This window comes from Polypterus senegalus, chromosome 12, assembly GCF_016835505.1.
Source record: "Polypterus senegalus isolate Bchr_013 chromosome 12, ASM1683550v1, whole genome shotgun sequence".
NCBI lineage: Eukaryota > Metazoa > Chordata > Cladistia > Polypteriformes > Polypteridae > Polypterus > Polypterus senegalus.
Window position 1 is genome coordinate 40,143,539 of NC_053165.1, and position 15,699 is coordinate 40,159,237.

General features: G+C 38.4%; 1 protein-coding gene across 1 annotated transcript in view; it reads right to left on the reverse strand.

Moving 5' to 3' along the window:
- Positions 1 to 15,699, reverse strand: part of nup210 (nucleoporin 210) — a 232,127-nt gene that overhangs the window by 188,168 nt on the left and 28,260 nt on the right. The window contains exon 3 of the mRNA XM_039770930.1: positions 10,595 to 10,726. Within this exon, the coding sequence (XP_039626864.1) occupies positions 10,595 to 10,726 (132 nt within the window). The remainder of the gene's footprint in view (positions 1 to 10,594; positions 10,727 to 15,699) is intronic.

A 15,699-nucleotide genomic window follows, 5' to 3' on the forward strand; every position in this document is an offset into this window, starting at 1 on the left:
CTAAGAATCCTAGGGTCTAATTTAATTCAATTAATGCAACCATTCACCCTCATTCTGTGATGGGATTAAATAGCACTGTTCTTTCATGTGAGCAGTTTCTTTCATTCTTTGTCAGTAAAATTGATAAAATTCGCTGTGGTATTGTTCCAACTGGCTATGAACTTCCTACTGTTAATCATGGTATTGTCTTGCAATCTTTTGATCTCGTCTCACTTTCACAGTTAAAAAGAACTATGGACACCCTTAAACCAGCTCTCAGTCCTCTTGATATTGTACCACCACGCCTCGTAGTGGAAGCCTTTGATGTTTTGGGTCCATCTTTACTAACCATTATCAATGGTTCTATTAGTGAGGGAGTTGTGCCCTCATTTTTCTTTAACATGCTGCGGTATGTCCCTGTTTAAAATAGGCAGAATTAGATTCTGGAGTTTTAGCCAATTTTCGCCTGATTTCCCAATTGCCATTTCTGGCTAAAATATTAGAAAGAATTATTTATAATCAATTGGTTGATCACCTTAACTCCAATAATTTATTTGAGATCTACCAATCTGGCTTTAGGTGTTATCATGGTGTTGAGATAGCCCTCCTTAAAGTATTCAATGACATCTCTATTATTACCGACTCAGGTGGCACTGCAGTCCTTGTCCTCCTGGACCTGTCCGCTGCCTTTGACACAATTGACCATGAGATATTGCTGTTGCGCCTTGAACATCTTGTTGGGCTTAATGGGGCTGCTCTTAACTGGTTCAGGTCATATCTAACTGGTAGAGACTTTTCAGTGACTTTAAATTCCTCTTTTTCGTCTACTGCTCCTCTTAAATGTGGTGTTCCTCAGGGATCCATTTTGGGTCCTATTTTGTTCTCTATATACTTTATATTGGAGCTATTTTTAGGAAATTTAACATTTCTTTTCACTGCTATGCTGATAATACTCGGGTTTATATTCCTGTCTGCAACTCTGCAATAAATCAACTGCACAACTGTCTTTCTGAACTAAGATCCTGGATGGCTAATAATTTTCTTGATCTGAATCAAAATAAAATGGAGTTGCTTATAGTGGGACCATCAGCTAAAGCCCAAATTGGTCTTGGACTTCTTGGCTCTTTCTCTGTCTTTTGCAAACCTCAAGTCTGCAATCTTGGTGTTATTTTTGACAGTAACCTCTCTTTTGAGAAACAGGTTAACTCTATAGTCAAGAGTTGCTTTTTCCAGCTTCGTCTATTAGGTAAGATCAAGCCTTTACCTTCTACGGATCTTGAGAAAGCTACTCATGCTTTTATCTTTTCTCGTCTTGATTACTGCAACTCGCTGTATTATGGGATTAGCAGGTTACAGTTGGTCCAGAATGCTGCCGCTCGCTTTCTGGTTGGGGCAAGAAAGTCTGATTCTGTTTCTTCAATATTAGCTTCTTTACACTGGCTGCCTGTCAGTTTTCAAATTGATTTTAAAATCTTGTTGTTAGTTGTTTTTTTGAGTTGGGGGAACGTGTTGAAGAGATTTTTTGCTTTAAAGCAGGAGATAGCACTTTTTATGCCATTGAAGATAAAGACTTTTACCAGCTTTCTGATCCGTCTTTTCTGTCAGATTTAGCGTTTCTTACAGATGTCACGGAAGACACCAGCGCACTCAACTTGAGGCTTCAAGGTCCAAAGGAGATGATTACGATGATGAACAACCGTGTTAAATCATTCAGATGTAAGCTGTCTTGGAGGGCCAAACAGCAACTGTCTGGCAATTTGGCTCATCTCTCAGCTATGCAGTCTTTGGTACATGTCAAAACAGAATGCTTGAAATATTACTCGGATGTGCTATCTCCTGCCTTAAAGCTAAAAATCTCTTCAACACGTTCCCCCAACTCAACCATTGGTATGATAGAGCAACTCTCCATATTCAGCATCCATATCAGACAAGAATGAAGAGAACTGCCTGTGGCTGAGACATCTTGCTCATAAAAAATATCCAACTTAACAACAATGTCCATAACTTATTTTATTTGTAGACTTTTGCAACACAGCACTTCCTGATGCAGAATGCAGGGTATGGCAGTAAAAGGACCCGACAAATAAAGCTGGTTTCATTTTGCTTTCATTAATCCCAAACACCAGTGTTTTCAGAACATATTACTGCTGCACTGTCTGTTGCCACAGACACAATTTTATACCATGGCAGTCCTGCTCTGTTAATGCAACCTTCCAATTCTTAATGTCACAACCAGTTATTGTGCCTTTCATCTATACTAATACAAGGCAAAGCCCTCATTGACTCACTCCTAATTCTCCAACTCCCCGTGTAGGCAGAAGGCTGAAATTTGGCAGGCTTATTCCTTACAGCTTACTTACAAAAGTTAAGCAGGTTTCATTTCAAAATTCTACACGCAACGGTCATAATGGTCGATAACAGTCGACAACGTCTGCCATGTTGAACTTTCTTATTTATGGCCCCATCTTCACGAAATTTGGTAGGCGGCTTCCCTGCGCTAACCGAAACCAATGTACGTAATTATTTCGGTGGTATGATGCCACTGTCAGCCGGCATATTGAACTTTCCAATGTCACTAATTCTCCAACTTCCCGTGTAGGTAGAAGGCTGAAATTTGGTACTTATTTCGGTGGTATGATGCCACCGTCGGCTGCCATATTGAACTTTTCAACAGTCTTTGTTACTTATGGGCCCATCTTCAAGAAATTTGGTATGTGGGTTCCCAACGCTAACTGAATCCTACTTACGTACATATATACGTCCATAGCCTGCAGCTCGGTCACCATGTGACCACAACATTTATTTATATAGCACATTTTCATACAAACAGTAGCTCAAAGTGCTTTACATATTAAAGAATAGAAAAATGAAAGACACAATTATAAAACAAAATAAATCAACATGTGAGGCGGCGTTGGGTCCCCCATCCCAACGCCTCCCACGTTGTAGGCTGCCTGCCTATATAAGGCCTTCCGTCGCTCCAGTCTCTACATTCCCTTCCTTGCTTCGCCACAGGATTCACGTCTCCCTGCTGATAACTACAGCATTTTTATTTAATCCACGGCTTCTCCGCCATTTTATTGTTGATTTATTATGATTATAGTTATTGTGTAGGTATTTTAGACTTACTTTACATTGTTCAGGTACCCATTTCCTTTATCATTCCAACCGCATTCCCCATTAACATGTCTATCGAGGTGATCACCATCGATCAAAGAACTGTCACTTACCGAGTGGTTTCCATGCCCGGAGATGGCACCTACCTTTTCTGTTCTCTGTGTTACATATTGCACGGCCATATCAGGCTCACTCTTGATATCCAGAGGAACCTTGTGTCTTATGTATTGAATGACTGGGACAGGTACAAGGTGTGGACTGATGACGGTAGAGGAGATAAGTATACTACACAGGAGCACTATAAGAGTGAAATGCTTAAGCCCTTCACCTATGCATCTGTATGTGAGTTGATGGCTGCCGCCGAATTGTTCGGTTGTCGCTTTCAAGTGTACCGAAATGGCCAAATATTTTACACTTTGACAACCGCCAATGCCTCTTAAACATCTTAGATTGACAGGTGACGATTTCAGTAGTGGACACTTTGATGTTTATGAATGTTTAAACTCTCAAAAGCTGTTATGTGAAGTTATCGATGAAACCGGCTGTATACTTACAACGCTTGACAGATGCCGAATGTCTCTTCAACACAAGTCCTACAAATACTGTCGTAATTGAAACAAACCATGAAACTCAAACCGATTATGACAGCAGTAATCCAAGCTGTGAGATTTGAAACAAGATTACTGTTCACATGGCCAACTGTAAGTTGCATGCTCAAGAGTAAGCTCAGCACACAGCTTGGTCATATTACAACCGGAGGGCCGAACTCACAATGTGGTTAACAAATTATTGGTATATTTTCCCTCAGTTTAAAAAGGTTTAATTTTCTTCTTAATAAAAATTTTAAGGCAGTCCTTCGCTGCTGCAAAGCGCAGGTATTTTGCTAGTTAACTAATAAAAATAGTGCACATTTAAAATTTTCCGCACCACCAAATTTCCCCGTCCCGCCCCACCCAGCTACTTTTTCTTGCCACCCGGCTAGAAAAAATTTCTGGGGAGAACACTGCAGACACATGTAAAAATTCTCAGGATGCTTTTTCTTTGCTCAGGTTTGCTTTGTTTACACCTTCTGGTAACAGATGGTACTGCAGTTTCTCTTCAACACAGTTGCCAATTCTGTTGCTAGTCTTCTGAACAAATGGTGATTAGTCAGTTGCTGCTTCAGCAAGACGAATGATTGGTTTACATATGGTGTCTCACTTTTGTTTTGGTTCTTGCTGTTCCTAAGCAAGGTTGGACAAATGGAAACCTCGTCCAACAGAGAGGAGTATTCCACCCCTTCGGTCCAGCACAATTGTTGTCTGGAGAAAAGGGATTACTTTAGTCTCTGTTGTGGCCACACACTATCATCTATAGGTTCTGGCTATAAGCAGCCAGATTATGTCCAGGACGTGCCGTCGTTTGATGAAAAAAAGTACAATCAATTAGGGTGTCACAAGGGTTTTTTATGAGAAGTAGAGGCATTTGGCTTCCTGGGACTGAGACTTTTTAGCTGATAAGATTGTCTGGCAGCAGTTTGCTAAGCCAGGACCTGGGTTCCAGCCTGGCAAAATAGTGTGGCAGACGGCCAGGACGCCCCTTTGGCACTGGATCCGGGAGAGCAGCCATAGGATGCAGACTACGCTCTCGGAATACTTGATGGCAGTCTCCCTGGGTGGCATTGGGGCCACAAGTGTGGAACACCGGAGCTCATCCCTGTAGGGCTTCGTGGCCACCACCAGGAGGAGCTGCACGACTTCCTGAGCCCGTGTGGGCTATAACACAGCCACACCCGGAACTGCAGCCTTAATTAGGTCAATTATAACCTGAAGCACTTCCCGGTGGGTTATAAAAGAAGCTGGCAGACACCACTCCGGGAGCCACAGTCGGGAGGAGGAGGAGGACAACACTTGCCAGGTGGAGTGGTGGCGAAGGAAGATTTGATGTTTTGTTGGTGCTTTGCTTTTTGTTTTGTGTGCTTCTGGGACTGTGTCGTGTCTGTGGGTACAAGGAAGACATAACCCACAGACGAAGAAAATAAATCTTTTTGTTTATTTTTCACGTGCCTCCATTGTCAGACTGCGTTGGGTCGGGTGCCAATATAGCACCTTGTTACAATGGATAATGTCAGTCTGTCCAACAATTACCTCAAAAAATCTGTCTTCATTATCTGAAAACCCTCATCCATTACATACGGAGTTAACCACTTCCATAAGATTCAAAAATAAGGGGTATTTTTGAAGATGGTAAACCAGTCCATAGATCAGATTTTGGACTTTGTTACTAGAAATACTACTTACTTTTTACTTGCATTTCTTGATCTGGGAACTAAAATTATACTCTGGAATGAAGCCAATAGAAATGAACAAAATTAAGGACTGAATAAAGAGTAATTTATTTGCCGAACTTATCACTAGCATAACAGACTTCACTTATATTTAATAGTATTAAAGAAGAATATGTAGCGCCAACCTATGGAGAGAACTCTGCTGATGCTACCAGGAATTGCTTCACTCGTAGTGTTAGAAACAGTCTCTACAAGGCTGACTAAAGGATTTCTCCCATAAGCTAATGCTGTGAGGAGACAGCTCCTGACCAGACGTTGTGGGTTTGTGATCAAACACCTGCAGTTCACCACATTACAAATCTTCAAACAAAAATGTTTTGTGGGGTGAATCCACAAAAAACACACTTGGCAACATAAGAGGGATTTGAGCGTTTGGACAGGTGTAATGTAGAAGCAGTGTTGCTCATAAAATGCGTGGAAACACACAACTTAGTGTTCAGAAACAGGGTCTACTCAGCTGAGACGCTGTAGGGAAACCACTTCAAAACCAAACATTGCATGCTCTGGAATTATATGGTGGATGGAGACAGGTTTGCGGATTACAAGTAATTATCTGCTCTAACCACATACCATGGAAAGCTACCATGTCTACACTAGGGTGTGGGCATTTTAACTTTGTATACAGGAGTCAGTTTTCTTGTGTTACAGATTCAGGTAACTCGGCTTACATAGCAGCATTCAGTAATATTATTACAAAGATTCATAAACAATTTGTTCCAAGTTTGTTCATTCGGTTTTTTTTTATTTTTAAATTGCTACAAATCACACTTCCGTATTGGCATGAAACTCGAAAAGGAGATGGAAAATACTTTGTTAGTTGTGGTGACTGTACTTCAGGAGATCCATGATATTGTATATCGATATTGTAATTGGTGTACCACAAGGATCTATTCTGGATTCACTGCTTTTTTCAATCTACATGCTTCATTAGGCCAGATTATCACAAAAGGTGAGCTACCATGGCTGTGCAGATGATATATAGTTTTATTTATCAAAAAGATGCTCTTGTCTCTCTAATCCAGTGTCTTAGCTTTGTTTCTGAATTAATGAATAGCAACCTTTTCTTACTAAATAAGGAAAAAAACAAATCTTAGCGATTGGCAAATATGGAAATAACAAGGGTATTAGAAATAAACTTGATCCCTCAAGTTTAAAAGTAATGGCAGAGGTAAGGGATTTATGGGTAATCATGGACTCTGGTATAAATTTTAAATCATATATTAACCAGATTAAGACTGCATTTTTTACTTAAGGAATATAGCAAAAGTCCATGGTTTGTTGTCAGTCAGCTAGATTTTTGTAATGCACTCCTAACAGGACTACGTAAGAAAGACATCAATTGGTTACAAATAGTGCAGACTGCAGCAGCAAAAATCTTAACTAGAAAAAGAAAATTTGAGCACATCTCTCCAGTTTTAGTGTTGTTACACTGGTTATTTGTATCATTTAGAACTGACTTTAAAATACTACTAATGGTGTGTAAGGCAGTCTGGGGAAAGTTAACGCATTCATTTTTGCAATTAATGTGGCATGTTCAATGCATTAAAAAAATATCGTCATGTCCCAGGCCAGCAAAGGTGGCAAACTCCTCAGGCAGTACTTTGGTCAGGGAAGCATTTTCATATAATTTTTTTTTTAACATTTAAAACCATAATACAAAATGTTAAGCTGCATACTTAAAGAATTCTATACACATCCAGTACCACATTAATATTCTACCTTCCAAAATTTAGTGAAATAAAATTTTCATTGAAAGGTTTACTATTTCATATTACGTGGTTCACAGCAGCACCCCATATGTCAATACATAGCACTGATGTTCATTTTCTTGATTTATACATACTGACATAGTCGTGGGGGAGTGGGAGGAGAGGGGGTGAGGAGATTAATGGCAGTCCTGGTGCAATGCTAGAGAAACGTTGTGAAGGAAAAAAATAACACTCTCTCCCCCCCTCCCCCATTTCATGTTTCTATAAGACGATTAATTCAATGTCATATCACATAAGTGCTAAATAAGTTACCTTTGAGTAGTACTAAAATCAAAACAAAATGTCTAGTACCTCTGTATTTAACTCACCTGTCTGCAGTTGGCTGGAGGTAAACTGGAGTTTGTCATTTTTTCTGTCCTCCCAGCCATAAGACCTTGTCACTCGGAAACATCTTTAGAGTCTTGCATCATGACATTGTATATAATGATGCTACTCTTCTACTAGCTATTATCTGTGTTAAGATTGTAACTTTCTCTTTGACATCATGTAGAGCACTTTGAGTTACATTGTTTGTATGAAAATGTGCTATATAAATAAATGTTGAATAAATGTCTACAAACAGAAAACTAAGTTAATTACTTTTACTCATTTAAGCACTGCATCCTTCGTTGTTCTCTTTCTACTATCTTCTGAACAAAATAAGCGACTCAGAATACATTATAGAAAAAAAAAAATTAATCACACTTTGTTGTTTCATCGTGGCTGGACTACTGGTGTATATTGTTTCTTTTCTTGTCAAGCGTGCAAATGACATGCCACAAAACGTGCATATTGCCGAGTGCCGATTGGTATTGCAGGCTTGCAATGTATGATGAGCATGCAGAAGAACGATTGCACAGCTGACACTGGCTTTAAAAACACCCACAAGACACTGCTTTGATATGCTTACATAGTGTAATCAGTTTATTTCAGATTTATTATCATATAATTACACAGTGTACATTCCTGTTTGCCAACAATCAGTGCTTGAAACTGTAGCAGTGCTACTATTAGTTAAAACTACATCTCCCAGCAGCTCCAGCAGGGGCTGTTGGGGTCTAAGGTTGTAAGAGGGGTTTAAAAGGAGGACAGGTGTCCAAGGAAGAAAAGGGTTTTTTTCTGTTGTATTTTGTGTTTGGTTTACCTGTCGGACTGCCTCCTGTTGATTAATCTGTATTTAGTCTGTATCCTGGATTGTGTCGTTGTTGGGGTCTGGATCATCTTCTGTCTACCTGTGTGCTGAGGACCGATAGTGGATTCATTGGCTTCCCCGCAAGAAAAGGAGTGCTCCTGACCCATCCATCTATCTTCACCCTTACAGTGTCTACCGGTAGGACTCTTTTTTCATTCCCTTTCAGCGTGCAGATCTCTGGACTTATCGTCATCTTTCATTGCATCCGGTGTTGTTTTTCATGAACTTTGCTGTGTGGAGTTGTTTGTGTTTATAGGTCTAATGTAATATCGCCGTAGGGGTACAGGTGTGGTATTATTGTTTTCATTTATATTATTTAATTTCATTATATTCTTTGATTGTTGTTAGTTCCCAGTGTGCTTTATTTTGTCTCTGTTTGTGAGTGTGTGCGGGTCGGACCAAGGCTGGGAGCGTCCCTGGGACCTCCTCTACAAAAATAAAGAAATTCCCACCATACTGACGGTGTGAATCTTAGCAGCACCGGACCACTACAAAGTAGCACCAAATTACTTGCAGTACACTCTTTAGTCATCGTCTTGTTCCTCCTCCTAATTCATTATTACTTTTACATGAGGAGTGGGAGGGCTCCCTCCTTGTAGATCAGAGAGCACAGGTAGGGGTATCCCCATGAAGCATCAAGTGCCGCTGGTATTGGCCCATGTCAAACACTGTCTGCAAGACCAAAGAAACTCCACTACGCCACCAATTTCCTTGTCACTGCATAGTTTACATAAAATAGAACACCAAAAGGACAGGCTCCAGCTGCCCCACTGCCCTACCCAGTATAGGCGTTTTAGAAAAATTGCTGGATAATGAAAAATATTGTAATTTTTCTGCATTAGCCTGCTGATCAGTCACTCACCATGTGAGCCGACATTCCAGCAAGCAAATAAAAGGCTTCAGAGGACCCTTTAAAACAGAAAAAAACAAAGTCTAAGAAGAACTACAACTTGTGTGGCCATTATTTATTTATTTTACTTTGTTTCCCAGGTCTTTATTCTAGCATCCAGTTTCATTAATTAGTCTACATTCCCTTGTCTTACAATAACATGTCCTATTATGTCACCTATAGCACAGCCCGTAACTGAGAATCATTGTTCTCTTGCCTAAAACATTACACAGTGCTACCTGCAGAAGAAAAAGAAACTATACAGAAATGTCTCCATCAAACTCCCTCTTATGGACTCATGTACAGGAATCTCTGTCAATGCTCACTCCGACAGCCTCATATGCAAGGACAAGTGCAATTCTGGTTATACAAAATAGGGGTTGGGGAAGGGATTGGGGGGATTTGGCATTTTGATACTTTCTCTGGTCACAAAGAAATTCATACTGTATATGGCTTTCCCAACTTCAGAAGACTTGGGGCTATAGATTAACACCAGGTATCATGTGAAGTAAGAAAAAACAAAAGAAGAGGTAATAATAGTGTCACAGTATTTTAATGATCAACTGTTAAACTTTGGTGACTAAGCATTTAAATTATGGTGGTATTTTGCATAAATGTATCATGCCCACATGTGCAAGCAGGTAAGATTAACTGGAATTTACGCCTCAAGATGATGCATCTCTCAGCAGCATTCCCACCTTTAGTAAGGATCCGATTTTGTTAATTGGTATCCTGGAAATGATAAGCTGCTTGAATGAAGGTATTCAAGTTATTGGTTACTCTGTACTATATATATATATATATATATATATATATATATATATATATATATATATATATATATATATATATATATATATATATATATATATATATATATATATATACACACACACACACAGATAGTTCTTTGGAGGTGAAGTTGTTTCATCACTTCACAGGTCCCCATCAGTCATGGAAACAGGTCTAGATATTTTTGCCTGTATATTGTTAAACTGCTCAGAGAAAAGGTTAGGTAACCCAGCTGACCTAGGTCTCATCATAAAGCAAAAACCATGAGTATCCTTTAATTTGTTCAAGATTCATTAGAATGTGCATTTTGTTTACCCTTCTCTGACGACACCACCCTTTTAGTATACTGAACATTGGAAGTTTCTAAATTGCGTTTGAAAAAACTTTTGTATTGACTGATAGTTGCATCTTTGATGTTTTTGAAGAACTTTCAGCCAATCCTCAATTAACAATGATGCATTAAAAATAAATACATTAGAAATAATATTTGAGAAAGTCAAAAATTACAGAAAGTAAGTGAAGTATAATAAAAAAAATAGAGAAGTGTCTACCTTCTGAGTCTAAAGCATGGATCCTCAACTCCAAAGGAGAATCCTCGAGGTAAAGTTCACGAGTTGTAGAAACAATTTGAATTTCACTGATAACATCCACAATTGCATCACAACGAAGTATCTGACCAGTCACTGTATTAGAGGGAGAGGTAAGACAGGAAAACATGTTACACTCCAATATTATAAAGATAAATAAAATGGTCAAAGGGTACATCAAAACATGAAAGCCCAACTTAAATACACTGTAGAAATACAAACATATTACAGGTAAGTGACAATTCAGAAGGCTTGGAACCTTAAAAATGCTCTATGGTTAACCTGAAAAATATATTTGAACTTCTAACGTAAACATGGGCGATATGGCCTAAAATCAATATCACGATAAATTGAGCAGTTAACCTCGATAACGATAAATGGACGATAACCACCCCAAGTGCCAAAAAAACAAACTTTTTTTTTTTTTTTTCATTTGATGGGGCTGTGGCAGGCAGCATAGTTCCTCCAGTTATTTTGATAATATTATTCCCCCTAGACCTATTCATTGCAATTATATTATTACCACTTTAAAGGACTGTAAAATGTCACTGAAAATAAATGAAGACAATAGTAGTAAGTACTTTTAGTGGTTAAGATTTATTAACTGAACAAAATAAAAAGTGTAGGATACAATATGTAACCATGCTCTCTAAAAAATGTGTATCCCTTGTAAACAAAATAGTTTAATAATAAATATGTTTCACATTGGCTATTCACAAAGTAAACAATGATTGTGCAAATGTAATGCCATCATGGACAAAGGCCTATCTCTGCTAAGGCCTTGAGGTAGCATATCTATCCAAATCTTCACACCCAACATCACCCCAATTCATGGTCTAATTCTCAAATAAAGCAAGCAAAATAAAGTAAGAATTAAATAAGACCTCTCAGACCATATTTACAAAATTAAAAAGGGTTGGCACAGTAATAAAACATTTTAAAAATCATGTATTTTGCTACATTTCACAGCACAACATGATCAACACTGGCTCACAATAAGTCTTCTGTAAAAACTTTCTGGATACACTGCTGTTCAGCAGTCTTAAGTATTTTATGCCTATATAAACATTATTCAAACATTAATACTTTCAATTTTGAATATGACACACAGAATTAAAGTCACTTTAAAACACACCAGATGTCACCACCCAAATATATTAAGATGTACACACTTACCGACTGCCAGGTGCAGCCTGTGCCCAAAACATTGCACCCGTGTCCATTTATTGAGCTTGACAGCTTTCACAATATTTGGGCCGTTGTCAGTTGTTATAGCAACAAGGTCCTCTTCACTGATGTCCCATGCAGACAGCATCGCTCTCAACCCCTGTCCAACCATCTCCCCCGTGTGATCAGATGGAAAATAGGCCGTCTCGAGCACTCTGGTACGCAGCTCCCATTTGTTGTCGATGTAATGAACTGTGAGACTAATATACGGCTCCATTGTGCGGCTGGACCAGAGATCGGATGTGGCTGCAACGTGCTTAACGTATCTCAATTCAGCAGCAACCTTTTTCCTCTCTGTGCTGTACATGCTGGGAATGATAGTTTTGAAAAATATTTTCGTGATGGGAGTTCGTATCTCTTGTCAATTATTTTCATGAAGTGTCTGAACCCGATGCGTTCCACTGTAGCAATAGGAGCCATGTCTTTTGCTATGTGGTAGCCTATAGCATTTGTGATTTCTTGCCATCTTTTTGAAGTTCGCTCATATAGTGGAGTACTAGCAAATGCTTCGGTTATTGACCGCTGCCTGGTGGAGGAAGACGTTTTGCTGGTCCTCCTAATCTCTTCTCGCTTTGAGCTTTTTATGTCTTGAATTGAATCACATGGTTGTGCTGCAGGTGGTGGAAGAGGTTGGTTGTGTTACCTTGACTTGACGCAACAGTCTTTTTGCAGAGTTTACATTTAACAATTTTTTGATCAATATCATCCTTGTTGAATCCAAAATGTTGCCAAACGATTGATGATGCATTTTTTTTGTTAACAAGCGTCTCCTCTTCCTCCTCCACCAGCTCTACCTTCGTCGCTGCTGCTTCAACATTTAAATCGTCCTCCATTTGTTCACCCGTGTCTCGTCTTGTTACAGGTAGTAGAGTCATGTGACTCCACCCGTCAAGTCTGTAACGTAGCACAGCGTCTTAAAGGGACATGAACATCGCCAACCTGCACATGCCTTTTCTTTTTTTTTAAAATACCGAATTTACCGACATGGGCAAAATGACGTCGATGAGAGTCATAATTTTCGGTAACGATAAATTTTTGATATATCGCCCAGCCCTATTCTAACGTATATGTGTTGCTCTTTTAGTAACAGCATAAAATGTATGGGCTAGACATTTTTTTTTTTATACAGTGGAGCTAGCTACATACATACAAACATACATACATACATACATACATATTCAGTTGCATATATTCTCAATACAGTTTTTATTTTTTTCTTGTTACATTGGCGTAGTTGGAAGGATTTTGTGCTCCTGTTGCAATGCGCACACCTCTCTCATGCTGTGGTTTCTATTACACACATGAAAGAAAGAGACGATACATGTGAAAACATCATTGCACTAATGCAATATCATACACGTCATAAATGTAGGAAGGACTGTTCTTGCAGCACTGAGAAAAAAAAAAAAAAAGAAACAAATATATGGGACATTTGGTATAAATTTATGGTACTTGTAAAAATGATCTTTTTCAGTTTTATTCTCTCAAATCACGATCACGCTGTACCCCCCCCACCCAACCTGATCTGACTCTAAGTAACGGATTTAAGGTGGGACAGATCTACGTGTTTTTTCATAGGCTCTGGTAATTCTAGTGTTAATTTCATGTGTGTTCCGTGTCTACAATGATCTGTGTAAATGTAGGATGACATGAAATACAAGGCAACAAATGCTAAACACATACCTAAAGCAGAAACTTTTTCCATGTTATACTAACAATGACGTGAACTGTATAATGTGTGAAGACTTTAGTCCAAATATCAAATAAACACATGCACTTTTATTGAGGAATATGACCAAAGAAAAAAAAAATCATTAGATTTACATGAAAATTTGTTCACTAGCTGCAGGTGGAAGTCTCATTTTACTTATGGTGCGGCAGTTTATTAGCCAGTGAAAGCGCTGTGAAGAAAACCGTCTGTTACAGTTCTGCCTTTGTCCAGAAATGGCTCTATAAGCTTTATGACCACAGACTCGGAAAGTCTTTACCCTGGGTTGTAACTCAAAACACAGTTCTCAACAAAATGTTGCCAGATGTCTGAGACTGCAGAAAATCTGTTGTTTTTTCACACATTCTACACGGGTGTGTTTGTTGTCAAAGCACAAATGACACATGGTAGTCCGATAGTGGTCACGGGACATTGTATCTTTTGATTGCTGGTACAACAAATAGTTCTGAGCAGGCATCAATGACAGCACCAACTGTGGCGATCACTGCTCTTGAGAAAAGAATGGAGATAAATGCCATCAAGATAGAAGCAAGTTCATTGTACCACGTGAATGTCACTGACAGAATAAAACTGAGTAATAAAAAAACAAGTGCTACCTTTTACAATCGGCCAAAACTTATACCGAGTGTTAGACTCAAAACAAATGTATGTTTTTATTATTATATTTATTATTATTATTAAATAGCAGCTCACTACTCAAAACGCAGAATGCCCAGCCTTGAACCCAGAACCTTTGGGTTAAAAGACAGCAGTTTTTACCTCTGCACCATTCAAGAATACATATCAACTTCCTATCAATTGACATTTGAGCTTGGGTTTATAACTCATTGATAGCAACATGTAAATCAAATTTTTTTTTCTTTGGGTATTTTCTTGAATAAAAGTGTACATGTTTATTTGATATTTGGACTAAAGTCTTCACACATTATACATTTCACGTTATTATTAGTATAACATGGAGAAAGTGTTCAGCAGTTCCTGACATCCTACACTTCCATGGCTACAATAATCTGTGTAACACACATAAAATGTATGTATTCCAAATAAAAATATATTATTTACCCTATACAACTCCAGACACCTCACTGCCAGATAAAGAGGCTTGAGCTGTGAGGACTGCGAGATGGACTTGGCTCCGTTGGTGGAGTTTTTTCGTAGGCTTCATTGATTCTAGTGTTAAATAAATCAAAGCATGCACAAACTATGTACTTTACATTTAAACTCATGTCTAAATGGGCTAAAATCAACAAGTTTGAAAACTCTTTGTTGTTTTTTTGACTTGAGAGAGGAGTGGATTTTTCAAATGACAACTCCCATCAATGAAGACTTCTGGGTGAGCGCTGATCCACATGGTGCACTAATGACAAGTCACATCCAAACAGACTAAGCCAAAAAGCCATACTCTTTGACTGATTTGCCTCAAAGTTGAGTACTGTCTCAACAGCTGTTTTCTCTCTAGCTCAGTCATTATAGGAGCAGCCACCAATTCAGACATATTTAATTTATAGATGACTTGTTATTCTTAACTTGCTGCAATCAAAACATTAGATGCTTGATCCAGTTTCAAAGTTCAGATGCCTTTTGAAATAAGCATAATTATTTTAAGTTAAAGTTGCCAAAAACACTTACATTTAACCTTCTCCCAGACTTGCATCAAGAATGAACAAGACGACAGAACAAATTTAAATAATCAGGTAGTGTCTTACACTAGATGTTAATTTTAAAAGAACATCAGCTACACCATTTTGTCTTGTAAAAGCTCACTTTTTATGGAAGCTGGTTCATGCATGATTTCACTTTATAAACCCCTTTATCATATTTGTTTAAACTCAGCAATGACGGCAAAGAAATCTAACTAAGGTATAAAAATAAAGTATTTCCTACTTTACACCTATATCAAAACAATCTGGCATTTATTATATTCTTTTCCCTTATCACCTGAGAGGTCTGCATAACAAAACTCCATTTTAGAGGCTTGTTCATCATGTTGTACAATAATTATTCTCAGAACACAGATTGAAATCCCAAAGTCTCCTTTGTACTGATCAATATACCCATAATTAATGTTTACTGTTTAGAAAAATGTACATTTTATACTAGTTTCTTTTCTTTA